The 26,350-nt window shown below is 40.7% G+C and overlaps 1 protein-coding gene and 1 long non-coding RNA gene across 2 annotated transcripts; one reads left to right on the forward strand and one right to left on the reverse strand.

Annotated features, from left to right (window-relative positions):
- The first annotated feature begins 1,617 nt into the window (after positions 1-1,617).
- Positions 1,618-20,811, forward strand: LOC147302536 (sodium/myo-inositol cotransporter-like). Its single transcript, XM_086283840.1, has 5 exons — positions 1,618-1,716; positions 4,819-5,747; positions 5,836-6,031; positions 16,394-16,521; positions 16,624-20,811. Exons 2-5 carry the CDS (start codon positions 5,120-5,122, stop codon positions 17,859-17,861), a joined length of 2,190 nt encoding a protein of 729 aa, XP_086139966.1. The 5' UTR covers positions 1,618-1,716; positions 4,819-5,119; the 3' UTR covers positions 17,862-20,811.
- Positions 7,207-14,554, reverse strand: LOC147302537 (uncharacterized). Its single transcript, XR_015127260.1, has 2 exons — positions 14,199-14,554; positions 7,207-14,069 (listed from the first exon to the last, which is right to left on the reverse strand). It is a non-coding gene; the product is annotated as an uncharacterized LOC147302537 (long non-coding RNA).
- Positions 20,812-26,350: the final 5,539 nt, after the last annotated feature.

Consider the following 26,350-nt stretch of genomic DNA (forward strand, 5'->3'; position numbering starts at 1 on the left):
GTGTTTTGAAATATATCCAAAGCCATAAGGGGTGTTTCGTACAGCAGGAAATTTAGAGTTATCTGGATAAATGAAAATTTTGGTTGCAAAATAAACACTTCCCTTTTCCACACTAACTAAACTACTTTCATAGCCTAACAATGCTTTATAGATTCCAAGTACAAAGTGTGTTTTATTAGGCTTTAATGTGAGATTTGATCTAGACTACACCCAGTTAAAAAATGCATTACGTATAGAATCCACAGTTCAGTCAGAAGTCATAAATCTGTGATTGACTATCTTAAAGACAAGTTTTGAAAATACCCCAAAGTTTAAAGGCAAACAAAATGTGCAGATTAGATTCAAAGACGATAACTTTGTCATGATCATTAACATATAAGCTAGTTTTAATGACTGTTGCAACTACTAAATAGTTTGACAGGGAAAGAAGTTAACTTATTTTGATATTACTACACAATTTTCTCCTGAATTAATCACTGAAACACTCGCTGTGACTCACATTGTCATTAATCACATCTTCAATTTAAAGCAAGTGCAAAATATCCAAAAATCCACCAAGAGACTCCTCGGTCCTTAGTTTTTTGTTTATCATGAATCAAACAAATAGTTAATTAGTTAGTGAATTCAATTCCTTACTGGAGGCACGTGCGTTCATCCAAACATCGATAGTATCACTACCAACGCTGGCACTGGTATTTGATCAATACTAGAGCACCAGGATTGATATTTTGGGCGATCGTGGCTCAAGAGTTGGCAGTTCGTCTTGTAATCGGAAGGTTGCCGGTTTGAGTCTTGGTCATTGTGTCCTTGCGCAAGAGACTTCACCCGTTGTGTACTGGTGGTGGTCAGAGGGCCCGGTGGCGCCAGTGTTTGGCAACCTCGCCTCTGTCAGTGCGCCCCAGGGCAGCTGTGGCTACAACGTAGCTGCCATCACCAGTGTGTGAGGTGGATGACTGAATGTGTGAAGCACTTTGGGGTCCTTAGGGACTAAATAAAGCGCTGTACAAATACAGGCCATTTACCATTTTGCTTCTATAAGATAACCTTTACTAGTCCCACATGTGGGAAATTTGTTTTGTCACAGCAGGAAGTGGACAGTGCAAAAGTAATGAAGAAAAATTAGAATATAATAGAATAAATACAGTACACAACTGTACACAATAGAATAAATTAGAATACAATATACCTATCAGGAGTTCAAAATGTATCCCTTTTAACTGCAGTAAATTATTCGCATTTTTAATGAAATAATTTACCTCAAATATGCACAAAAATAACTTTTTTGTGTTGACTGTCACGTGACAGACAAATAACAAGCATATGAATAAACACATAAATTACTGTGGAGAGTAAAAACAGTGATTTAAAATTGGCTCCTTAAAATGTGTTTAGAATTTGAAAATTGATGATGATTTATTTCATTAACGTGCCACATTGCTCTGTCCTACATAGAATCGGTGTCAGTAATGCTGAACCTGTATGTACATGCTTACAGCGCACTCAGTGGAAAGCACCTGCACACCACGAGCGCCCCCCCACTTCCTCCTCGAACCTAAAGGCGACGATGCTGCTGTGGGCGGAGTCTCGCGGTGCCTTCAGTCTCCTCGCTGCGCCGAGGAGAGCTCCGTGCGGCGTTGCGCTCAGACCGGTCGGACCGGTCCGGTAGTTAAACGGCAGTTTAACGTTAAACCCGGGAGACACTCAGAGAGGAAACAGGTGAGTCTGAGCTTTTCTTTAAACCGAAGCTTCGAAAACATTCAGGAACTTTTTTTTTACCTCTTCATATTTACTAATAACCCGTATTATACGCCTAATATTAATAACAGAACAGGAAATATTTTTATTAGAAATTAACTACGACACTGTAAATCATACAAATTAAATAAAGCAGGTAATTATGCCTTTTAAGGTCCTTTTGAATTAAAGCTAAAGAACAAAACAGAAGTATAAAGTGGCAGAAAGCAGAGTGACAGGAACTGTTTCAGAATGTAACATAGTGTATTATTTGGTTATATTGCAACATCAAACGCTACTTATGATTTTAATTTGAGAACAAAGAGGTGTTTTGAAGTATTAGCAACAGATAAATCATAACCAAAAGAACCAGCATGAAGCACAGCACAGGAGTACTGAGAGGTTCCTGTCATAAAGTCCTCCAGAGTGCTCAAGAGTATTTTAAAGAAGTGAAGTGAATCAGGTCTAAAATTGGGTAACTATGTTTCCTGAAAAGGGGGCAAATATAATCAAGTCTGAGAAAGCTGGAAATAAAAGATGTTTCCTTAGCCTTTCCCTCAAGACTCTGGTTAACCATGTGCTAATTATTTCAATTTAATATTGACTCTGATGCAAGAGTAAACTTGCTACCTGGAAATGCACTAGGTCTCCTATGTACATGAAATTTTGTTTTCACAAAGACCTTCCGATTCAGATCAGAGCACCGCAACAAAAACAGCAAACACAAACACCGGCCCTGATGCAGGACCCTCATACTACAGTCCCGCATCATGGGTTGTGATTGCTTTGCTTACTGAAAGGATTTGCAGTTGTTACTAGATAGCAGCAGCTGACATACACATCACTTCTGTAAAATTCAGCCTGTCTTACAGCCTGTTATCCCAATGTAACAAAGCAATGCTGGTGCATGCATGCATCTTCCCTCTATCATAACTGCACACCAGCTTTCCTTAGAACCCGCCTTAAGTGGACCAGACCAGTGAGACTCCCATTTCTCTCAGTGTTTAACTGCACATTTAATCTCTGAGATATGTTGATATAAAAAAAAGAATTGTAATGTCAACAGTATGTCTCTGTTTATCTACAGGATAAAGAAATGCCAATGTATTAAATGAAAGAAGTCTGTCACCATGACTGGTTGGGTTTAAATTGTAAGAAATAAATGTGGAAAATTACAAAAAAAGTTCTGGTAGCTCATTGCTCAGATTGTCCTGTCAGTATAAAACAAAGTTTCTGTAAATTCACAAAAAATGGCAGATTTCTTATTGTGTAATTTCTATATTAGATCAGATTTGTCAGTTGCTCAGTTATGTTGGAGTAGTATGAGCAGTTGCTGTGGAGGTCCTTATTAGGCGAAACAGGGCAAGTTGTAAAATTTATCCGAATACAGACCAAAATCTATGCCCTTGTGGGCTGGATTGGAGTCTGTGTCAGGCTGATTCTGGCCCCCAGCCCTTATGTTTGACACCCATTGTCTAACATCTCTGCTTATATCAACACATATTTTGCAGTGTGGACTGAATTTATAAAGGGGTTGCATAATAAATAAAGAAATTACCTGTTTTGTAAGTACAATAATGAGTCTGCATTACTTTACTTACATTATAATCCATCTAGTCCTTGTCGGCCACTGAGAATATCTTTATAGAATTTTTATGTTATATTACTTGCCATTTCTGCTGCCCTCTTGGCCTTTTACTTACAAATGGAGGATATATAACACTCACTTTACCAAAAACTGATTGCAGTTTCTGACAAAAGTTTTATTTCTGACTGAAAATGACTCAATGCTATTTATGAAACTTAAGAAAACACCAGCAATAAGAAAAACGCTGCAAAAGCACACAAAACATAATGGTAATGGGAAAAATGACAACGGAAATAGGAAAAAACAACGGAAATAGGAAAAAAGAACACAGAAATATGAAAAACAAAAAAAAGAAATAGGAAAAAACACAAGGGAAGTGTTTCTGGGGAGACAATAACCCAACGGACCAGTTGCAGGAACCCATAACATGGTAGCTGTGTTTTATCATGATTCATATAATACTGATGATGGATTTTTAGGCTAATAGTTGGGCTAACACACTTACCTGTCATCTTTTCTTTCATCACAAAACCGATAGATCCTCCACTTCTTTTAAGTGTCTCCCAGCACAATTCTTAGCATATTTTGGTTCCTGCAACTGGTCCGTTGGGTTATTGTCTCCCCAGAAACGCTTCCCTTGTGCTTTTGGAAATCTGTTTTCTCTTTTCCTATTTCCGTTGTGTTTTGTGTGCTTTTTTTTTTTTTTTTTTGTTATTACTGGTGTTTTCTTAAGTTGCAGTCCGTTTGGCCTCTCAGGGCCACCGTACCAACAACTCATTTACAACAGTTGAAATACCAGCAAATATTTTGATGGCAAATCTTTATGCAATATGATCATTCTTCCAAAAAATGTCTCTATTAGCTCTATTAGCTGGCAGTGTTAAAGTAAGAGGCTAAAATTAATAGGTGACCAACTTAGGATGACGACTTAAGCTCTGAAAGGTTCAACCACTGACTGCACCACTTCTCTTACACTGAACAGATTGCAAGGTTTAGGGAACACAATATCTTACATGATTTCTGGAGCATTTCTGCATGTGTACACATTGAATATGGCAGCCAGATTTACAGTTAACTCCACTGCAATTCAGTCAGCTTTTTAAAAACAAGAATTAATGCTTGGGTTTTGAGACAAAAGAACCACAATTTCACCACATTTTGCAACCTTTTACAGCTTATCTAGACTGCAAAGAAGTGTCCTAGTCTAGATCGAGAGAGACAGAGGGAGAGATAAAAATGTATTAATCCCTTGGTGGGTTCCTGTGGGAAATTCATTTAAAAAAACAAAACAAGAATTAAAACACACCTATTCATGGCAGCAGTGGGATTTGAAACCATGCCCCTAAAGAGACTGGAGCCTTAATCCAGTGCCTTAGACCGCTTGGCCACGCTATCAAATATTGTCTCCTTGTTTTATCAGCCATTTTAAACTGTTCACATGTTTTTGCATTGCTTTGGTCATGCATCTTGTTCGTGTTTTGTTCATCTTGTTGCAGGAATTGCACTTCTTCTGTAAAACCAAGGAACAACTCAATGCCATCCTGTGTGCTGCCAAACCACAGCTTGCACAGATTTCCAGATCTAACTACCAAGGATCAAAAAGTCAAGAGTGCTTGAAGTAATTCCTTAGACACGGATGCAAATGTTTCAGATGTCTCTTTCATAAACGTCTTACACTGTCTGTGTATGTAAGAAGATATAGATGACTGTAGACAGAAGTGTTCTAAGCCGTGTCGCAAATTCGCCATTGGGCACATTTAGTTTATTTCTGTCATACAGCCATAACAGGTTTTAAACATGGCCATGGAAGCAGCGGACATGATCGTTGTAGCGATCTACTTCATCCTGGTGTTAGGGATTGGCTTCCTTGCAATGTGGAAAGCCAATAGGAACACAGTGAGCGGCTACTTCCTGGCGGGGCGTTCGATGAACTGGGCAGCTGTGGGAGCTTCTCTATTTGTCAGTAACATAGGAAGTGAGCACTTCATTGGATTGGCTGGATCAGGCGCTGCTAGCGGTCTCAGCGTGGCTGCATGGGAGCTCAATGCTGTATTACTGCTCCAGTTTTTAGGCTGGGTGTTCATTCCAGTCTATATCCAGTGTGGCATCTACACTATGCCAGAGTACCTGTCCAAGAGATATGGGGGGAATCGACTGAAGGTGTACTTTGCTGCTTTATCTCTTGTCCTTTACATCTTCACCAAGCTGTCTGTGGATCTCTATTCTGGAGCCTTGTTCATCAAAGAATCCTTAGGTTGGAACCTCTATCTGTCCATCCTCCTCCTCATCGCCATGACAGCTCTGCTGACCATCTCCGGAGGTCTGGTTGCTGTTATCTACACAGACACAGTTCAAGCGTTCCTCATGATTGCTGGGGCCCTCTGTCTGACAGGCATCAGCCTCTTCAAAGTGGGAGGGTTCGAAGGTCCTTGTTTCTCTTTCATGCATTCATGAATTTATGTCAATTGTTTAACTAAAAAATGCTTAACCGTGTTTTGGCATGTCTTTGTAAGGTGTGAGACACGGTTACATGGAGGCCACTCCAAACATCAGTGCCATCTTGCTGTCTTCACCCAATCTGACGTATTCTGAGTCCTGCTATAACCATGCCACTCCGAAGCCAGATAGTCTGAAGATCCTCCGAGAGGCCCAGGATCCAGACCTGCCATGGCTTGGTTTCTTACTCGGCCAGACTCCTGCCTCTATTTGGTAATGCTATTTCTTTTAAGACTAATTTCCTTACCAATACGGTTTTGTACAGCCTTGTGTGTTTAAACACTCCTAATCCCTAAAAGATTTACTCTGAGCCAGGTGTTTTTCTTCTTTTGCCACCTGTTAGATTTGATTGCTTTAAGTAAAAGTAGACTGAATTTGTTACCATGAAATGCTGCCCGGAGGAGCATTTATTCTTGCTCCTTGGCTTTGCATGCTTCATTTAATTTTTTGTAGTGCTACCCTCAGGGCAAGTATGCTAATCAACCATGCAACATGTGTGCAAGGTCCTGGTTGCTCGCTGGCATCGCAGCCAGGACCTTGCACACATGTTGCATATGATTTATTTTCCTCAAAAAAAACAATGAATTATACAGTTAGAAATTCTTAAAGTAGAGGCAACACATATAAATTGAGTGGTGCTTCTTCACAGTAAGAAGGTCCGTGGTTTGGTTCAAGCCATGGAGCAAGAATCCACACTCCTCAGGTTGGCATTATTGGCAGTAAGGTCAGTTTCAAGCAGTTAAATCTGACAATTGAGAAATCTTTCTTTGTGGGTACTCCAGTTTCCTCCCACAGTCCAAAGACATGCACTTAGTGGGGTTAGTTTGTGATTGTTAATTGGCTATAGGAGTGAATGTGAGTGTAAATGGTTGTCGGTCTCCCTGAATTACACCTGTGACAGAATGGTGACCTGTCCAGCGTATAACCTGCGTCATGCGCTATGGCAACTGGGATAGGTTGTAAACCACCGCAACCCTAAATTGGAAGAGTGGAATAAAATGGATGGATGGAAATTCTAATGATGTTTAGTTCTCATTCTTTTTCTCTAACATCACTGAAAGTCCAATAAAGGCTTTAAATATCTCAGTGGTCAATGATTGACCTATAAAGTCATTTCAGTGTCAACATACATTTTTTTTTTTTTTTCAATGAAAATGTTTCATGATTTATTAGACTGTGAGATCTGAGGTGAAAGACTGACTGAGAGACCCTCCGTGGAGCCACAGAACAAGCACGGTCTTGAAGGATATAAAAAAAACAACAACAGCAATAGAATAATATTAAACACAAAGTGAACCCGTCTTCCTTCATTAAATAGGTTCTTTTAGATGTTAAGGAGGAATTGACTTAACCAGGCTGGCGGAGAATGAAGACAACCGGACACCTGCTGCAGATGGGGAATCAGTGAACTTTTATTGAGACAGAGACAAACTCTCAACGCAGCTCACATCAAGAGATTCCAAATATTTGCTGTGAGGATGGGTATATATTCTCTAAAACTTACAGGAGGGGGTTGTGAGGAAAGTGCTGCATTAGCAGAAAAACAACTCCATAAAAGGAAAGCGGCCTTGGGTGTTCTAGTCTCTTCGCTTCTTATCGCTCTCAAGGCCAAAGTCGTGAGCACACATTTTTATTACACAGTTGCACAGTAACTTTAAAGCTGAACAATATTTAAAGCTGAATAATGTTTGATTCAGATTATATTTTCTTCAAATCCCCCTTTTGACCCATCTTAAATGGGTCAACACACAAAAATAAGTAACATTCAAAGGAACACAGAGACGTGTCGAAGCCTGGCTCGAAAAACTCCTCGGGTCTTTTCATTTGTCTTTATCTGTCATTGCAGATGAGGAGAAAAGAGTCCAGGCACCACCCTGCCCAGGGGTCGGCTGCAAGCAGTCTCGGTTCCCGATGAAAGCAGTAACAGCTGTCCTGCACACACGGATACAACGAGTTAGTGCAACCAGGGTAGTGACACAAAATTAACAGTTCCTGTAACTCAGCAACCAAAAAGCATAAGTAATGATAAAAATGTGGAGAGTACAGAGTATACTATAATAATGAGAGATATAAACGTGAAAATGTGAAAGAATAAATCAACCGTAAAATAAACTCAGAACGGTAACTGCTAAGGACATTCAAAAGTGAATATGGTAAAACTGGAGAGGAAGTGGTGGGCAAGACCCTAGGGGCTACATTCGTCAGATTGGGACTGTCAGAAGGGGGCGAAGCTTTTGAACTTGAAGGTGTCAGAAGTGTCGGGGGCCCTTCACAGATCAGGATTATGCCAATGGGAATGAGACCCAGGGCCAGGAAGCAAACAAAGACGCAACATCTTTGCCTGCCTGTCATTTCAGGGGGAAAGGGCCAAGACATGTTTACTTAGCTTGGATGTCGTCTAATAGAAGATGATGGGGCACAGAAAGGTGGTCCAGTTCCCCCCACCTCGCCAAGGGCGTGTTCTAGGAGTTAAAGAGCAACAACCTGCAATCTGTACCAAAAAATCTTCATAGTCCCACCGGAAAATCATAAGAGTAATAAACGATTCAGCTCAACAGACAAGTATCATGTTCAGGTTTCTCCAATCATTAAATCACTATTATTGCCACAATTTGCTTTATTCACCCTTTGGGCAATGAGAGAGAGAGCCCCTAATGGCCAGTTAGTGGGCTCTAGGTCAAACTGTCCCCAAATTTGTTATCTGTTATTATTACTTGTTGTCATGTCACTTGTCTGTTTTCTACTGCACCCCTCTCACCAAAGCAAAGCAAACATTAGCAGCACATTGACCGTAGTCAGACATCCTCATTCCATAGGTGCTATAAAACATTTCCTGTAAAAGAATCACAGTTTTCAAGACAGGGTGTGTCTCCCCCAACACTCTCACCAGAATACAGTGTAATAGCATCCCCAACTCCTAACCCATAAACACCGTTTCTTCACACATCCGCCCAGAAATCCTGTAATAGAAAAACATTAAAACTGTAACCCTGTAGGGAAGAAAATGTAAATGGTAACGCTGCGCAGTTACCTCTGTAAGCAACACAAGACACAAAAATGGCATTTACAGGTTCACTCATCCTCGAATATTTTGTCATCCTTCTACTCCTGTAAAAGAAACCCACATAAATTCATCCACCCTTTTATCCTATCTAGGTGGAGGTGGTTAACCTTGAGTCATGGTCAAGTCTTGTCATCTTTTACCAGTCAGTCCGTTTGTTTTTATTCCCAGTCTTACATCCATTCATCCGTTCTTTGCTGATAGTGAAACCTGTCGTCGCATCTAGTTTCCACACTCAGCAAAATGACGTCATCTCAAAAAGAAACAAGAACTTGAGTTTGGATTACCTCGCTGAATCCTTTTTTAAACAGGGACTCTCGTTTCTAATTGTCCCCACAAGTGTTTCCTCCAGAACCCATTTCAATGCGGAGAAACTCACTTACAACAATTTTCTCGCCGACGTGTAATGCTTGTAATTTCCGATGTGCAGATCTGCTTAAAGAAAAGATTCACCAACAAAAATCAGTAAATATAAAACAAAATAAAATGAAAAATAACAAAAACAAAATGCAGACGCCCGGGTCTTAGGACTTGTCACTGAATATTCTTCCCATCAATAAAAATACCAACCTAAACCTACACAGAGTCAAATCAACACCACCTCAACCTTTTCATATTCATAAACCTATATGTTTTGCGTTCGTGAAACAAAATTGAACCATTAAGTAAGTTGAGCTCTTGAAATGTTTTAATTCTCTTAATTCTGCCAGTTTATTTCAACACTTATTCAATGACTTTTATTCAACTGCTACTTGGTCACTCGACTTTTACCTCTTCAAATTGCCTAGGGTTCAACAAAGTCTAGATCCCCGTTATCATGAAACTTGAACGGTGTACGATGATTTACTTACAGTAATTTAGAATCATCACTCAACCTAGCTCTACTACTGGCACTGCGTGACTTTTCTCACACTGGAAACCAGAATTTAGTACAGAACTTTAATGCCTCAGGCAATCGCGTTCAAGGGCTGCCCCCCCTTCTCTTCTTCTTTGTCCGTGTGTTCCTCCTTTATTAAATCTCCATCACAATGACGTGGCGCTCTGAAATAAAACTCACACTGTTAATTCCTCGTTTTCACTCTGCACCACTGCTCAGAGTGTTTTCTTTTCTTTTTAGTGTAGAGTAAACAATTAAGTCGAGGCCTTAAGCCCCAGATATCTCGCACGGGCATCATTTTCATAACCAAAGCGCTCCGGACTCTGCTCCCCAGACCACACAAATGCCCTCTGGGCTTATTATTATAGCAAATTCTGTATTTGACTTTGTTGTGTGCAGCATTGAGCCTTTGTCAGTAAAGCATTCTTCATTGCAGCAGCTGGAGCATTGTGTGTCACTTCTTAGTAAATTAAATCAACATTTTGATTTTAGTGCATGGGTATGTATCAGTTTTTACTCCCTCAACAAGTGCATAAGTGTTCATGTGTGTGTTTCCCTTCATTCTAAGTAGGCACATGCAGAAGTGTGTGTTCGTGTGTTGGTATATGTTTGTGTTCATCACCTTCCTGTTCTGTAGTTTAGGTAAACCAGCGGCCTGACGCATGGCCTAGGGTCCTCCCCTCCTCTTTGGGTCTGTTTTCATCCGTTGTTGCAGCTGCCTGCATCTTCTCCTTGTACCTTGACCCTTTTGCTTCTGTATGGTCCACGGCCTTCTGCAGCTCTGCTGTTCGGCTCTTCTCAGAGGTCAGCATCCTTCTGCTCACCGTCCCTTTTCCTCCGGGCTTAATGCGCGTCTCGTCACAGCTCTGTCAGCTGACGCAGCCTGGGAATTTCCCCCGTGTAGTGAAACGGGCTTTAGGTTTAGTGCTCTCCGTCTCTGCTGCATGAGATCACTCTTTTGCAGCACTGTTGACATCCTCAAGTTGTTGTTGTGAGTCCAGCTGCTGTGGCCTTCAGGGGTCAAAGGGTCAAAGATGGTCGCGGAGAGGGCAACGATGGTAGAGGGGAGGGTAGGAGTCCAGGTCAGCTTCGGCTCTCAGAAAAAACAAAAACAAAACAAAACAGGCGAACAGGAAAATGATGTTGTGTTGGCTGTGCTGTGTTGGCTGTGTTATCCCGAGAGGGGAGAAACAACGAGATCTCGTCTCCCCCCTTTTTTGTTTTTGTTTTTTTTTTTTTTTTTTTTTTTTTTCACCATATAATCAACTCATAACCCCTCAAGTTGACAGGACAACACAGGTAAGTGTTAAAATTCTTAAGATCCTGTTTAGAAACCTAAAAAGGAATTTCCTATCATTCAGTAGTCATTTGTCTTAAACAATCAACAAAAACATGTCCCAAGTCGACCCTTTTAACCACTAAATTTGTCGTGTCCTCACTTAATCCTCAGACCAGTGTCTTTGTCTTTTGACGTTACGTTGTTGTCCTGCAACCCAAAGCGTTTAATTGTCAGTAATGTATAAACTATATCATTTAAAAACAGGTGTATGTTAAGTGTCGCTACTTTAACCTTGCATGTACGTGCACATGTATGTAAGCTGTTTCTTCATTGCATGTATGGGTGCGTCTGTATATGGGTTACTTTAACTTTTTCTCAAACGAGGCATGTCTCTAACACGCACATGTGTCTGTTCCTCACCCTTCTCATATCTTTCTCTGGTTGTGTGTGGTTCTATTTGTTTCAGTGATTTACCAGGAACATCTTTTCCTTTTCTCCATGTCTTCCGCCAGAGGTTAACACTGGTGAGATTCAGGGACACAGCACCCAGAGCAGTTCAGCGAGAAAAACCCGCCTCAAACTACATTCTCTCTTTTTTGTTTTACCGGGAGGGGTGAGGACAACTCTGGTGTCCAGCCGTGAATTTTAGCCAAAGCTTGGCCTGTCTTCTGCTGCCGTACTCAGGCTTCCAGGTTAAGAAAAAAAACACCTGTATGAAGACACTAAACATACATTTAGTATTTGTATAAACATAACTGCCTAAATCATTGAACTCTTGAGGAGGGTGTATTTCAGAATCAGAATCAAAATCAAAAACTTTATTGTCATTGTCATGAGACCGACGACATTAAGAATGGTCCCCGATCATTGCATCATCCCTAGTAATATCAAATATAAAAAACAATAAAATTCAATCAATAAAATAGATAGAATACTTAAAATACTAAGTATTCCCACCGTCATGCTTCAGACCGTGCATAGATTAACACAAGAGTGGCATGGTGGACATTTTTGTAGTATTCAGATGTGTTATTGCAGTTGGATAACAGCTGTGTTTGAGTCTATTAGTCCTTGCTTTGATTGCCCTGTACCGTCTGCCTTAGGGCAACAGTTCGAACAGGGAGTGGCCAGGATGTGAGGTGTCTTTTATGATGTTTTGGGCCTTTTTAAAACAGCGGGCGTTGTTTGACTCTTTACTAACTTTAAAACCCCACCATAACAATTTCTCACTGACAAACTTCTATGCATCCATTTAAACATGCGAAGCCAGCACAAAATCACACACATACCCCTACAGCAAAGCTTTAACATAACCACAATGCAACTCCTCCCTTAAACGGGAGAAATCACCCTGAATCAACCAACTCTATATAAAACGTCAAACAAAGATAAACCACAAACATTTCTACACTTCTGTGTCTTCCACGCAGCACAATAGGCAGAAAAACACCGATTACTCACAGTCTACAACAAAAGAAAAACCTGCCCTTTTCACAACTCTCACAGCTAAAGTCAAAACTCTTACCCAGTGCCTCTGAAATAATAAAAAAAATCACCAAATACTCGATTACTCTTTCCACTCGCTCCCTCTCACTCCCTTCTTCCTCATACAGCATACACGCTCGCTCCCGCGGACCCGCTCGGCCCCGCGGGCTCACTCGGCCCCCACCTTTTTTCTCTCACAGAGACAGAGAGAGACCCTTTTCCTTTTTTTTTTTTTTTTTTTTTTTACTTCGGTCTATCTGCACAGAGTTTACCTCATCTCTTTCCTTCTATGGGCATGCACACTTCCTGTCTCACACACACAGCCCCTCTCTCAGAGAGAGCAGAAAAGAGTTTTTCCTTTTTTCAACACTCAGGAGAAATTCAACAGACAGTTTATACCACTATTTTACACTTTATTTACACACACCGGTAATTTATGTTCTATTTACACACGGGCCCGCATAGACATATCTCGATCTAATTCTCCATCCATTTTACTGTCAATGGAGGAGTGTTCTTTTATTGCTTTTAAAGGAGAATTTGGGCCAGCTGGGTTTCTGCCTCTGTTAGGCACTAATCAGCTGGGGCGCTGCTTTAAAGGTGAGTCAGCACTGAAATATCCCTTCAGGTGTTACCAGGCTTCTACCAAACCGGAGTCTGGCGGGTAACCTTGCCTAGAGCTTCCTGATAGGGGTGCTAGTTGGTTGTCACCTTGTTCACACGTCTCATTCACACTTCATACATTACCTGCAGTCACTCATTACCCTCCTTATGTATGTAATAAATGTGTAAAAAAAATTCTATGTGTGGTGTATTATTTTAACCAAAAGAGGAACCTAGTTCCTTTAATTGTGTAATCTGTGAACAACGGAGAACCAAACTGTCCTGCCCAGTGTTCCACAGCAAGCATTCAGCGTGTATTTATGTGTGTCCAATATCAAACAGAACATCAAAACATTTAAAACACTAAAATCATCGGGGTTTTAAGAAGAGATCCGTTTTCTCCTATTGATCAAAGGGACCCCTCCTATGGACTCCAACCAGTACTTCTCTTTTTTAAGTTTTAGAGGATCTTTTCTAATAAAGTCCTCTGGGCCTTCCTAACCCTTCTGTAGTTTAGAGAATATTACTAAAAAATATTCTCAAGGCCTTTAACCTTTTAATTTGTTTAGAAAGGCGTTACTAATAAACCCTTTCAAGGTCCCAGACCTGCTGAGGTATGTATCCGACACCGGAGAGCAAACCCGTCGGCTGCAACCGTGGTCAGACCTCAGTTCACTCTTATCTTTATTCACTTATTCACTTATTTCTTATTCACTTATCTCTTATTCACTTGTCTGATTCTCAACAAGCCTTAAGTAAGCCAGACAATTTTGGTTATGAATTACTAGGAGTTTGGACACTAAGTATTTTTATAATGTTCAATATAGCAGAAATAAAAGGTCTGCTTACCTTGTTTTTTGTGTGTACACAGCTTTTGTCCAAACTCCGTTCACTCAGACCACGGCCGATGTCCTCCCTCCCGTTCCAGTTTGACCTGGAGCGGATCCTGTTCGTGACGCCAATTGAAGGATATAAAAAAAACAACAACAGCAATAGAATAATATTAAACACAAAGTGAACCCGTCTTCCTTCATTAAATAGGTTCTTTTAGATGTTAAGGAGGAATTGACTTAACCAGGCTGGCGGAGAATGAAGACAACCGGACACCTGCTGCAGATGGGGAATCAGTGAACTTTTATTGAGACAGAGACAAACTCTCAACGCAGCTCACATCAAGAGATTCCAAATATTTGCTGTGAGGATGGGTATATATTCTCTAAAACTTACAGGAGGGGGTTGTGAGGAAAGTGCTGCATTAGCAGAAAAACAACTCCATAAAAGGAAAGCGGCCTTGGGTGTTCTAGTCTCTTCGCTTCTTATCGCTCTCAAGGCCAAAGTCGTGAGCACACATTTTTATTACACAGTTGCACAGTAACTTTAAAGCTGAACAATATTTAAAGCTGAATAATGTTTGATTCAGATTATATTTTCTTCAGTCTCAGAAATGTCCCTAGAATAGTTCTCACAAAGTAGGGCTGGGCGATATATCGAGTTTTTTAAAGATATCGATATATTTTCATACGAGATATAAGATGTGACAATATCGTTTATATCGATATAGTCTATGTTACGTTATAATTATACTTGTGGAGCCGCAGGTTTGCCTCTCTTTCGTCCACTTTTGTCTCTACGCAACGTTACTCGGCCTCGCCTCTCCTTCACTGAACCCAACTCCCCCTCCCCCATAGCTTCACCTGCAGGCAATGACAAGATGAAAGCGGAAAATCTCCGTTAGCGAGTTACCGTGCGTGGGGCTGGACGGCGTCAACATGTTAGCGAGCTAACCGCACTAACGAGCTAACCGCGCTAACGACATGCAGCCCGGAGGGGCTGCACGGCCTAAAATCCTTTCCTTTTCTCAAAAATCGACAGTGCGCCTTATGTATGAATTCTGGTTATGCTTACTGACCGCGAACCGATTTTATGTGGTGCACAGCGCTCAGCAATCTGTCAAAAAATGTTTTAATATGACTTTGCTAAACTACGGAGCTGCACCGCTTGATGGATTGTCGGAGGATTACGGCTACAGAGGAGGAGCCTCGCGGAGTGATACGTACTGTGTGTGTATAAGGACCACAAATGGCACCTGTTCAGAGACGTGGTGCAGCTGTGAAATCTGTCTCTTTGTTATTATGCTCAGCGTATATTAGTTTACATTTTGACTGCACAATTGTGAGCTTTTTGTTATGCACAAAAACAACATTATTTTCTTTTATTTATGGACCATGATTATTTAATAAATGCTGATAATTTATTTTTGAGTAATATCTACGCTGTATGTAAATAAAAGTGCCCGTGTGACATCTGGGACACAGTGTGACTAAGAACTCTCTTTTTGTTCTTCAAGTTCAAGTTCAAGTTCAACTTTATTGTCACTTCAACCATATACAGTTTAAAAATACACAGTGAGGCGAAACAACGTTCCTCCAGGAACCAAGGTGCTACAAGACAAGTTAGTGCAAAAAAAATAATAATATATAATATATCTAGTAATAATATTGTGCAAAAGAGCATTTACAGGTTGGTGTGTGCGATGGTTTGGTGGTGTAGGTCAGTGTGTTTGCGCTTTGTGTTGGTTAGTCAGTCCAGTCTCAATGTTTTGAGGTATTTGAGTTAAGCTGAGTGATAATGTTAGTGTATGTGTGTGTGTGCGTGTTTATCAGTCAGTCCCTTTTTGCTGAGGAGACGGATGGCTTGTGGAAAAAAGCTGTTGCACAGTCTGGATGTGCGTGCCCGAATGCTTCGGTACCTTTTTCCAGATGGCAGGAGTGTAAAGAGTGTGTGAGAGGGGTGTGTCCGATCAGCCACAATGCTGGTGGCTTTGCGAATGCAGCGTGTGGTGTAGATGTCCTCAATAGAGGGTAGAGAGACCCCGATGATCTTCTCTGCTGTTCCCACTATCCGCTGTAGGGTCTTGCGGTCTGATATGGCACAGCTCCCAAACCAGACAGTGATGCAGCCGCTCAGGATGCTCTCAATAGTTCCTCTATAGAAGGTGGTCAGGATCGGTGGTGGAAGCCGGGCCTTTCTCAGTCTTCTCAGAAAGAAGAGACGCTGTTGGGCTTATGGCTTTAAAAAAGAAAATCGAGATATATATCTTATATCGCCATGCAGCTAAAAAATATCGAGATATGAATTTTGGGTCATATCGCCCAGCCCTATCACAAAGCTGACTTTTGGGGTCATTACAAATGGCACAGGTAGTCCAGAGTATACTAAATAGAGGTGAGTACCAATTAGCAGACTAATTTTTGTGTTTATGTGCTCCAGGTACTGGTGTGCAGATCAGGTGATTGTTCAGCGGGTTCTGGCAGCAAAAAATATTGCTCATGCCAAAGGGTCAACAATCATGGCCGGTTTCCTCAAAATCCTGCCAATGTTTATCATTGTCATCCCAGGTAGAGACATTAACCACCCTATGAATATCTTACACAGATAAAATTCTGACTCTATACTCACTAATTGTCTTACTGATGTGTCCTATGTGATCATGATTCCAGGAATGATTTCCAGGATCTTATTCGCTGATGACTTGGCATGTATCAGTCCAGAGCACTGCATTGAAGTGTGTGGCTCTGCAGCTGGCTGCAGCAATGTGGCTTACCCAAGGCTCGTCATGTCAGTAATGCCCGTCGGTCTCCGCGGGTTGATGATGGCTGTTATGATTGCAGCTCTAATGAGCGACTTGGACTCTATCTTTAATTCTGCAAGCACCATCTTTACCCTAGATATTTACAAGATGCTACGAAAGCAGGCGTCGTCCAGAGAGCTGATGATAGTAGGCAGGCTGTTTGTCCTTTTCATGGTGATCATAAGCATCGCCTGGGTGCCTGTGATCATTGAAATGCAGGGAGGCCAGATATTCTACTACATCCAAGAAGTATCAGATTATCTGACTCCGCCCATAGCGGCTCTCTTCCTGCTTGGCATCCTGTGGCGTCGTTGTAATGAGACAGGTGCCTTTTGGGGAGGGATGGTAGGATTTTTCCTTGGAGCTCTCCGTTTGGCTTTGGCATTTGTTTATCGAGAGCCACTCTGCGATCAGCCTGATGAACGCCCATCCTTCATCAAAGATATCCATTACATGTATGTGGCAGCCATCTTGTTTTGGATATCATCTCTGGTGGCTGTTGTTGTGAGTCTCTGCACTCCTCCACCCGAAGAGGGACAAATCCAAACCACTACTCTCTGGGGACTAAACAAGAGAAAGAAGCTAAAAAATCAAGAAAGAAATGCTGAAAAAGACGTCAATGTTTTGAAACCCCTAAATCACTCAGCCTTTAATGGAAATGGTGTTCTTGGTGAAGAAAAGTGTCACAAGGACCCAAACTTGCTCAATGGCTCTGAGACAAATCTTGAAAATGGCCAATCAGGAAGCAGCAATAATGTCACAGCAAGTGATATAGAAACAATCTATTCAGTACAGAATGGTGGCTGTGCTCAGAGTTCAGGCTCCAAAATGGTAGAAAATGAGGAAAGAAGAGGAGTGGAGGAGGAAGACGAGAGCTGTGGAGCAGGGGACGCAAAAGAGGAGCGTGGATGTTGTATTAAGGTTTTGGATTGGTTTTGTGGATTCAAGGAGGAATTGTCCAAAGATCAGGTCATAACAGTTCAAGAACAGGAGAAGATGGTGGAGGAGCTTCTCTATGAACCTCCAACGACCAGAATCATCTTAAACATCACACTGGTGGTGGTTTGCTCAGTTGGGATCTTTCTCTTCATCTATTTCTCCTTATAGGTTCAGTTATTTCCAAACAGAAGGCCAGATTTGTCCAAGAAATACAGAACAGGCATGTTTGATACAGTTAATTACCCATCACACAAATGAACAAAAGCCACATTTTAAGGATACAAAAGGCATGGGGCTACCATATTTTATTTTGTTATTCAATATTCAAAAGATGGTAGAGTTTGAGATGTACTTGTTTGCAATACACTTAGATGCCCATATATATGTGACAAAGTGAAACCCTTTAAAAAGCATTTACCCACGTTGCCTTTCGTATATTTTTGTTGTGCTGGGTATATGCATGCATACACATATACTGTAGGTCAGCGGTCCCCAACCACCGGGCCATGGACCCGTCCGTGAGTCGTTTGGTACCGGGCCGCGAGAGTTGAGGCTCCGGTGTGAAATTTACGGTTTTAAGGGTTTTTTATCATTAACTCGGTTTCCCTGGGTCTTTTCCCGTGTTATAGTTGTGTCCCTTATTTTGAAAGAAATATTTACATGTTACCATAGCGACCAGAGAGCATTAAGGGACAGAGAGGTCCAATGAGGTTGGCGCATTTCAGGAGGACGCTGCTAATAAAGTTACACAGTGAATTCACGTTCATTATTATATTTTCAAAATACCACCGTTTTTGTCTTGGTCGTATCATTTTATTGTGTTTAACTTATCCGCGACACCTTAAAGGTCGGTTCGTGAAAATATTGTCTGACATTAAACCGGTCTGTGGTTTAATGTCAAAAGGTTGTAGACCGCTGCTCTAGATATTGTACCTAGAGTATGTAGGTACAATACTGTAAAACACCAAGCTGGTGCTTTACATGGTTTTAGTTTTTTGTAGAGAGAAAAGCTCTGATGTTTTGCCTTTAGCCTATATAATAAAAAATCACGTCATGTGTTAGGCCAGACCTTCCCAAAGTGGGGGAACCATTGCAGGGGGGGCGTGGTATGAAAAGGAAAAAAAAACAAAAAAACACTGCTAGCACTGGCGCCTCCACAAACGCAAATCAGGAGATGAAGCATAGCTGAATGTTTCCAAACCAACTTCATTCTAAGCCAAAGACTAGAAAATATGGTGAAGCAAATCTTCCCTTTGGTTTCACCTGCACAAGTGCCGAGGTAGCTCTCCTCTGCAGAATTGGTTTTCTGCAGGGGATCAGGAGCAGCGCTAGGCTCTCCAAATCACGGACAAACAGGATCCCACGTTCTTGATTTTTAGTTCACAATCACTTGTTGTAATGACTAACTACTCCTGACATTTTGGAGATGTTAGCTCTTTATACAGTAAAGTTACTGCTGGATACAAATAACATCAGGCTGATCCTGCCACGATTTGTTCCCCCGGTTCAAATCACAGACAAACAGTATCTCACAGCTGTTTATGTTTTTAAACCCATTTTGCACAGAGAGGCATTTTTTGAAAAATGTATTGATAGCAATGTTGAATATTATTACACAGGAAAAAAACAACATGTGTGGACGCAGCGTAAAAGAGTTAGTAGTTTATTTTCTTACTACCTGTAATTTATTGCAGATTACTTGTATTTGCTTAATTGTTTACTAAATGTTTGAGGTGTGAAAGAAACCGCAATGGAGCTAAAGATGGGTGTGTGTGGTTGGAGGATGTGTTAGTGCGTGTGCGCGTGCGAGGGGGGGGGGGCGCGAACATTTTTCTTGTAAAACAAAGGGGGGCCCAGCAAAAAAAGTTTGGGAGCCGCTGTGTTAGGCTGTTGGGAAAATACAAATACAAAAATACAAAAGAAGAAAAATGTGATTTCAGAAAGTAGAGTTTGACTGAAATAAATACATAATCTAATGTAACATTTTATAGTAAATTTATATTTTCTGACTCTATACTCACTAATTGTCTTACTGATGTATCCTATGTGATCATGATTCCAGGAATGATTTCCAGGATCTTATTCGCTGATGACTTGGCGTGTATCAGTCCAAAGCACTGCATTGAAGTGTGTGGCTATACGTATAAATTATTTTAATTCATTTGGATTTTTTATTCTGAACTAACATGAGTAAATGTGTACAAATAATGACTCAAAGTGCACTGTTGTATAAGTACAAAGTTTATTTTAATGCACCTTATGTTTTTACAATGACTGCTTGTCAGTGTATGATTTACACAGGTCATTAGTAAACTTGCTTTAGTTGTAAATCAGCTTTTACAAAAAATATGAAGCTGTCAATGAGCTACTAGCATAATTTTATAAATTACATTTTATTTATATAGCGCCAAATCACAACAACAGTCGCTTCAAGGCAATTAGGTTTTATTGTCCCGTACTCATTTGCATATAGGTACATGAGGTGTGTTTTCCATAGTGCCACATTTATAACACTGTACACTTGATGATGTCAGTTGAAAACATAAATTGATTTGTTTTTGTTGTATGCTACAGATACAATTGCGTAATTTTGAATTAATGCCAATGGGAATGTGTTCATGATATTCATAATGAATGTGAATGGCTGAAATTGACTGTGCCTACATCTTTTCATTTAAATGGAAATGTAGGTAATTCTGTTGTTTTTAGCTGTTTTTACTTCCAAGACATACGATCATGACACCTGGATTAGTACTTGATACATATTTGAGTTGGGAAAAGCATTTGGTGTGATGGTCATGTTTTATTTTACCTGTACACATATGCAGAACTCAAAGGGTGCCTTGCACTTACTTTAATCACAAATTAATTAATTAATTGTGAATTAAAAGATGTCAAATTGTAAGAAGTTTTGCTGACCCTGATCATCAATTTAAAGATAGGACATACTTATATTGCAATATTTCCATTATATTATTTAGCACTGAGCACTTAAACAGCAACAGATTAAGTCGGACAAAAATTAAAACAGTTTATTTTATTTTTTTAAGACACTGATTGAAAGTTGTACAGATTTAAAGTTTACCACTAGTAAGTTCTTTAAAAGCATATTTTACAATAAAAACTTTTTAAAAAACGAACTACTAAAAACAAGTGTCTTTTATATAATTCTTTTATAAATTGATCTTTGCTTAATGTAATTGCCATTTTAAGCACACTGAGGGTTTAAGTATTTATGTGTGTATATATCAGGACTATCACATGTTAATGGTGCGCAGTGGCTGGAAACTGGTGAACACTGCAAACTTTACAAGCTTTCTTTGACCTGATTTGCTTTATTGAGAATGAGGGGAACATGTGGGTTATATCTGTTTATAACTACAGAACATAATTTTAAGACAGACATCCAGCAGATGGATTAATTTCCAGCAATATTACCACTCGCGTTATTCCTGCAACCAGCTCAACCAATACATAAGAACACCCAAGCCGGGCATCTTTCTACCACTTTTGTTGACACTGCAATACTCCAACAAGTGTTGGCTGCACTTCAATGTACTGAAGGCCTCAATTTTCACATGCATAGTGAAATATTAACAAGATAAACTGGCACAAATATGTTCCTGGGTTGTGGTGAATTTAGGTGTTTTTCCTCAGGTTGCTATTTTAACTATAGCTGTGACAATTTAAACACATACTTGTTTCTTGAGAACAGAAATCTTTCTTGCAGGATCACTGAGTAAAAACCTTCATTCTGCTGACTTCTGCATAACTAATGACACCTATGAGCCTCACCTATACTTTACTGTGAATGATGAATGTTAACATATTGAAATAATATGACGAACTACTAAATAAACCTCTTAACTGTCATAATACACTTCAGGTTTACACTGTAAATGTGCTTATTATCAGCTGTTGTGACGGATATTGTGATAGTAATTCATTAGAAACATGGACATGAGGTTCTTAAATGTTTGAGCTACTATAAAACCAGCAAACATTGAGCCCGTCTAAAGAAAACAATGTCAAACAAGGAGCAACCAGGTCATGGTGCGTGAAGCAAACTGCATACGCTAAAGCCACAACAACAAGCATGCCAACACTCAGTTAAGTAAATTAACAGCGGCCTCTACTACAGTGGAAAGTTACAGACTGGAAGTGGAAAGTTACTGGGGGTAGTTGTCACACAAGCCAACGCACATAAGTTTAGGTTATTTTTTCCTCTCTCATTCAGTATGTTCGGCTTTATTACACCTCAGTTGTGGCCACTATGCAATTTAGTGTTAACCAAGATAATGTCAGTATAAATAGATGACTGATTACAAGTTACAGCGCTGGACCGTGATGTGAACACAACAGCCTCCCTCACATCAAGGATGATCAGTTTTTGTACTCCGACAATTTTTTTTTGTACTGCGATCATTTTAATATTACTGATTCTAATATCTAGTTCATGACATTTTGTTCAGACTCCCTTTGGCCCAGAGAATATCCTTATAACCATTATCAGTGATGTGTAAGCATGCTGCAAAACCCTCTACGCTACTACGTCAACTCTTCAATATTTCAGCGCAGTCATAGCGCTTTTTGAACCTTTTGACCCTAAAAACACGGAACACCAACTCGATTATGAGCACACTGCATTGTGTATCTAAAAATAATAAAAAGAGCTTTATTTAATCATCTTCAACCCTAACAGGATCAAACTTTCTTGATCTTAAGCAATACTTTTCCATGAAAAGACATGAAAAATGCTACGACGAGTCATGGATTGGCCTCCCCAGAGCCTGGACCTCAACGTTATTAAAGCAGTTTGGGATCATCCTGACAAAGAAGAGAACAAAAGGCAGAAACATCTAGAGAAGAGGTTTGAATGTCTTTCAAGAAGCCTGGAGAACTATTCCTGAAGACTACTTAAAGAAAGCTGCCTAAGAGAGTTCAGACTGAGTTAAAGAATAAAGGAGGTCATAACAAATATTGACTTTGAAACTTGTTAGAATGAACAAACTGTGCTTCATGTTTGTTATGTTGTATTTTGGGTATTACAAGAGACTAACCAAATGCATAGCAAACGAGGGCCCATCAATTCAGACATACCTACCTTCCAGTACAGCATATCAAGAAATAATTGATCGACACAAAGCTGCAAGTATTTTACTTTGCAAGTTTGGAGCTTAAAAATAGACAGCTGTACAACTACAGAACAGAAATACAGCATGGTTTACGGAAGCTTTGCTTGACTTGGTTGCAGTCAGACTCGATGTTTCTACAAACACATCTCAATATGTTTGCATATGTTTGCAGTGTTGAGGCTACTCTTTAACAGCACCTCATAGTCACTGCATACACATCCTGTGTGCATGTGAGGTGGCCGTAAATTGGTATCCTAATGGAAACTGTCTGAAAACCACAGAGAAAACAAAATGTGTGTGCACCGTTTTGTGTGTGTGTTTTTTCTGTGGTTTAAAACCAACAACATACTGGGAATCCATGTAGAGTCTTAGTTTGGTTAACCACCCCCCCCAATCGTGTGTGACCCTGTCTTTTCTTACTCAGGTTTGTTTTGACGTTTGTTTTTTTTGTCAGAATTGACATGAAAGGGTTTCTATTGAATCGCTTAATGTTAAATCAAACCCACATTTTAAGGCTTTTTCATTTCAAGGAAAGCCCACAACTTGATTCTGAGTAATTTTACTAAGACTTTGCCGTCAAGTGTCAAGTGTTGAGTGTTGAGTGTGGGCGTCCGGAATCTTTAAACAAGTTGTGCCACAAGTTCTTTAAAGTGATTCCAGAAGTTGCACACTAAATCAGGGATATATACGGGATGCTTTACACAGATGCTCCTCCAGAATCAGTGCTATTGATCCTGATGGAGTCTATTTAAAGTGACTCACATTTATTAGAAATTAAGAGAAGAAAATACAACACAAAATAGAGAGCTGATAAAGCTGAATGAAAACAATGCTTTCACTAGAGAAATGAAGGTTATAGTACAATGAATTACCACATCAGTGTGCCAGAATGGACACTGATGAGGATATGTCAGTAACACATCCAATAGGTCATGGGTTGCTGAATGCCTGACAAGTGGGCTGTAGTATCCGAGACTGGAAGGTGGTCTGTCTGATGTGCCGTACGGGAGCTCAAAGGGGACTGTGCTGTCTTCATTCCTGATTCAGTACTACTTGGAGTCATGGCACATACAGAAATACTCAAATCTGCAGCAGATAGATGCAAAGGTGATGGGCAGGAGGAATAAAGAGTGAGTTTTGAGAAATGTATAATTTGCTTCTAAATGTGAATAAGACCAGATAAACGGTGATCGACTTCAGAAAGAAGAGGAGGGACACGCGACAAGAGTACCTGGGCTTTTATGTCGACAACAGGGTGAACTGGAAGAGCAGCACAGAGGCTAAGCACAAAAAGAGGTTGAGTAGCATCTATTTCCTGAGGAAGCAGAGATGCGTTAATGTGTACAGCAAAATGATAGATTGAAGACTGATTTCATATCATTCAGTTGTGGCGAGCACAGCATACTTTGTATAGCATACTACCAGACGGAATAAACTGATTATGAAAGCTGTCTGCAAACTGGACACTTTGGAAGGAGCGCTGCAGAGAATGTCACTGAACAAACAGTTATCCATCATGGATAATCCTGAACTCCCTCTGCAGCACTTGTTGGCAGACAGGGATTTTCTCTGACAGACTGATTCGGCCCTGCTGCCACAACAACAGAGACAGGAAATCTTTCATACCATGCTGTCACTCTCTATAATGCAATATTTCTCTCTGGCAGAAATCCTATTACATTATTAGACAACAAATAACATTAGCAGAGTCACGCTAAAGTAGGTTAAACAACAAATGAAACTTTAACTAAACAAAACAGCTAGGCAGATAATAAAAGCTACGTGCAGTTCAGACATGACAAAGATCCTAAATGGGAGTGTAGGTTATGTACAATTCAATGCTTTTTATTTTATAACTTTTGTCCTACTCATGTTTCTCCCTCCCTCCCTCACTCCAAGCGGTTATGGCAGATGGCCGCCCCTCCCTAAGCCTGGCTCTGCTGGAGATTTCTTCCTGTTAAAAGAACGTCTTTCTCTTCCCACTGTCATCAAATCTTTTGCTCATAGGGGGTCATATGACTGTTGGAGTTTTCTCTGTCTTCTTTGTATTATATATAGGGTCTTTACATTAAAATATAAAGCGCCTTGAGGCAACTGTTGCTGTAATTTGGCACAATATAAATAAAATGGAATTAAATAGGCATTTCTTGATATATTTGTTTGTTTGTTTTTTTCATTTTGGCCTACAGACATATGTATATATTTGCTTTATTAGCCCTGCTTCAGTTGTTACAGAAGCAGAAGAGCAAGGGTCGTGAATTAGAGAAAACAGTAAAAACAGAAAAATATGATAGGATGCTAAAAATGCTAGAAATGCATGAATCAATGACTTACAAGAGTCATTTATATATATTTAAATGTGTGTGTGTGTGTATATATATATATATATATATGCAGAACACTGCTGTTCTGCATAGGCCTGAACCCCCTCAGTGAGATCATTAACAAGACTGGCTACGGATACCGACTACGGAACGGAGCAGTTGTCAGCCACCTCCTGTACATGGATGACATCAAGCTGTATGCCAAGAGTGAACGAGACATCGATTCACTGATCCACACTACCAGGCTATACAGCAATGACATTGGAATGTCGTTCAGACTGGAGAAGTGTAGTCGGATGGTATCAAAGAGAGGGAAGGTAGTCAGAACTGAGGGGATTGAACTACCAGAAGGCAACATTGCAGACATAGAGGACAGTTACAAGTACCTGGGGATCCCGCAGGCAAATGGGAACCATGAAGAGGCCGCTAGAAAGGCTGCAACCACCAAGTACCTGCAGAGGGTCAGGCAAGTCCTGAGGAGTCAGCTGAATGGTAAGAACAAGATCCGGGCCATCAACACGTACGCCCTGCCCATGATCAGGTACCCTGCTGGGGTAATAGGCTGGCCAAAGGAGGAGATAGAAGCCACTGACATAAAGACAAGAAAGCTCCTTACCATGCATGGAGGGTTTCACCCCAAGTCCAGCACCCTGAGGCTGTACGCTAAGCGGAAGGAAGGGGACCGGGGACTGGTGAGTGTCAGCACCACAGTCCAGGATGAGACAACGAACATCCAAGAATACATTGGGAAGATGGCCCCAACTGACTGAGTGCTCAGTGAATAGGCAGCAGAAACCCAAGAAAGAGGAGGGAGACGAGGAACCATCATGGAAGGACAGGCCCCTGCACGGTATGTACCACCGGCAGATAGAGGAGGTGGCTGATATCCAGAAATCCTACCAGTGGCTGGACAAAGCTGGACTGAAAGACAGCACAGAGGCACTAATCATGGCAACACAAGAACAAGCTCTGAGTACAAGATCCATAGAGGCTGGGGTCTATCACACCAGGCAAGACCCCAGGTGCAGGCTGTGTAAAGATGCCCCAGAGACAATCCAGCACATAACAGCAGGGTGCAAGATGCTAGCAGGCAAGGCATACATGGAACGCCATAACCAAGTGGCCGGCATAGTGTACAGGAACATCTGTGCCGAGTATAACCTGGAAGTCCCGAGGTCAAAATGGGAGATGCCCCCAA

This window comes from Aulonocara sp. 'chitande type north' Nkhata Bay, linkage group LG23 (assembly GCF_057382095.1).
Source record: "Aulonocara sp. 'chitande type north' Nkhata Bay isolate Kocher_YH1m ecotype deep benthic linkage group LG23, A_spYH_male_GT1.1, whole genome shotgun sequence".
Lineage (NCBI taxonomy): Eukaryota > Metazoa > Chordata > Actinopteri > Cichliformes > Cichlidae > Aulonocara > Aulonocara sp. 'chitande type north' Nkhata Bay.

What these genes read in the sequence shown, in the direction of transcription:
- LOC147302536 (XM_086283840.1), top strand. Translation starts at nt 5,120, where the DNA reads ATGGCCATGGAAGCAGCGGACATGATCGTTGTAGCGATCTACTTCATC. An exon ending in CAGACTCCTGCCTCTATTTG is followed by an intron (nt 6,032 to 16,393) that starts GTAATGCTATTT and finishes TATGTGCTCCAG; the next exon opens with GTACTGGTGTGCAGATCAGG. An exon ending in GTTTATCATTGTCATCCCAG is followed by an intron (nt 16,522 to 16,623) that starts GTAGAGACATTA and finishes TCATGATTCCAG; the next exon opens with GAATGATTTCCAGGATCTTA.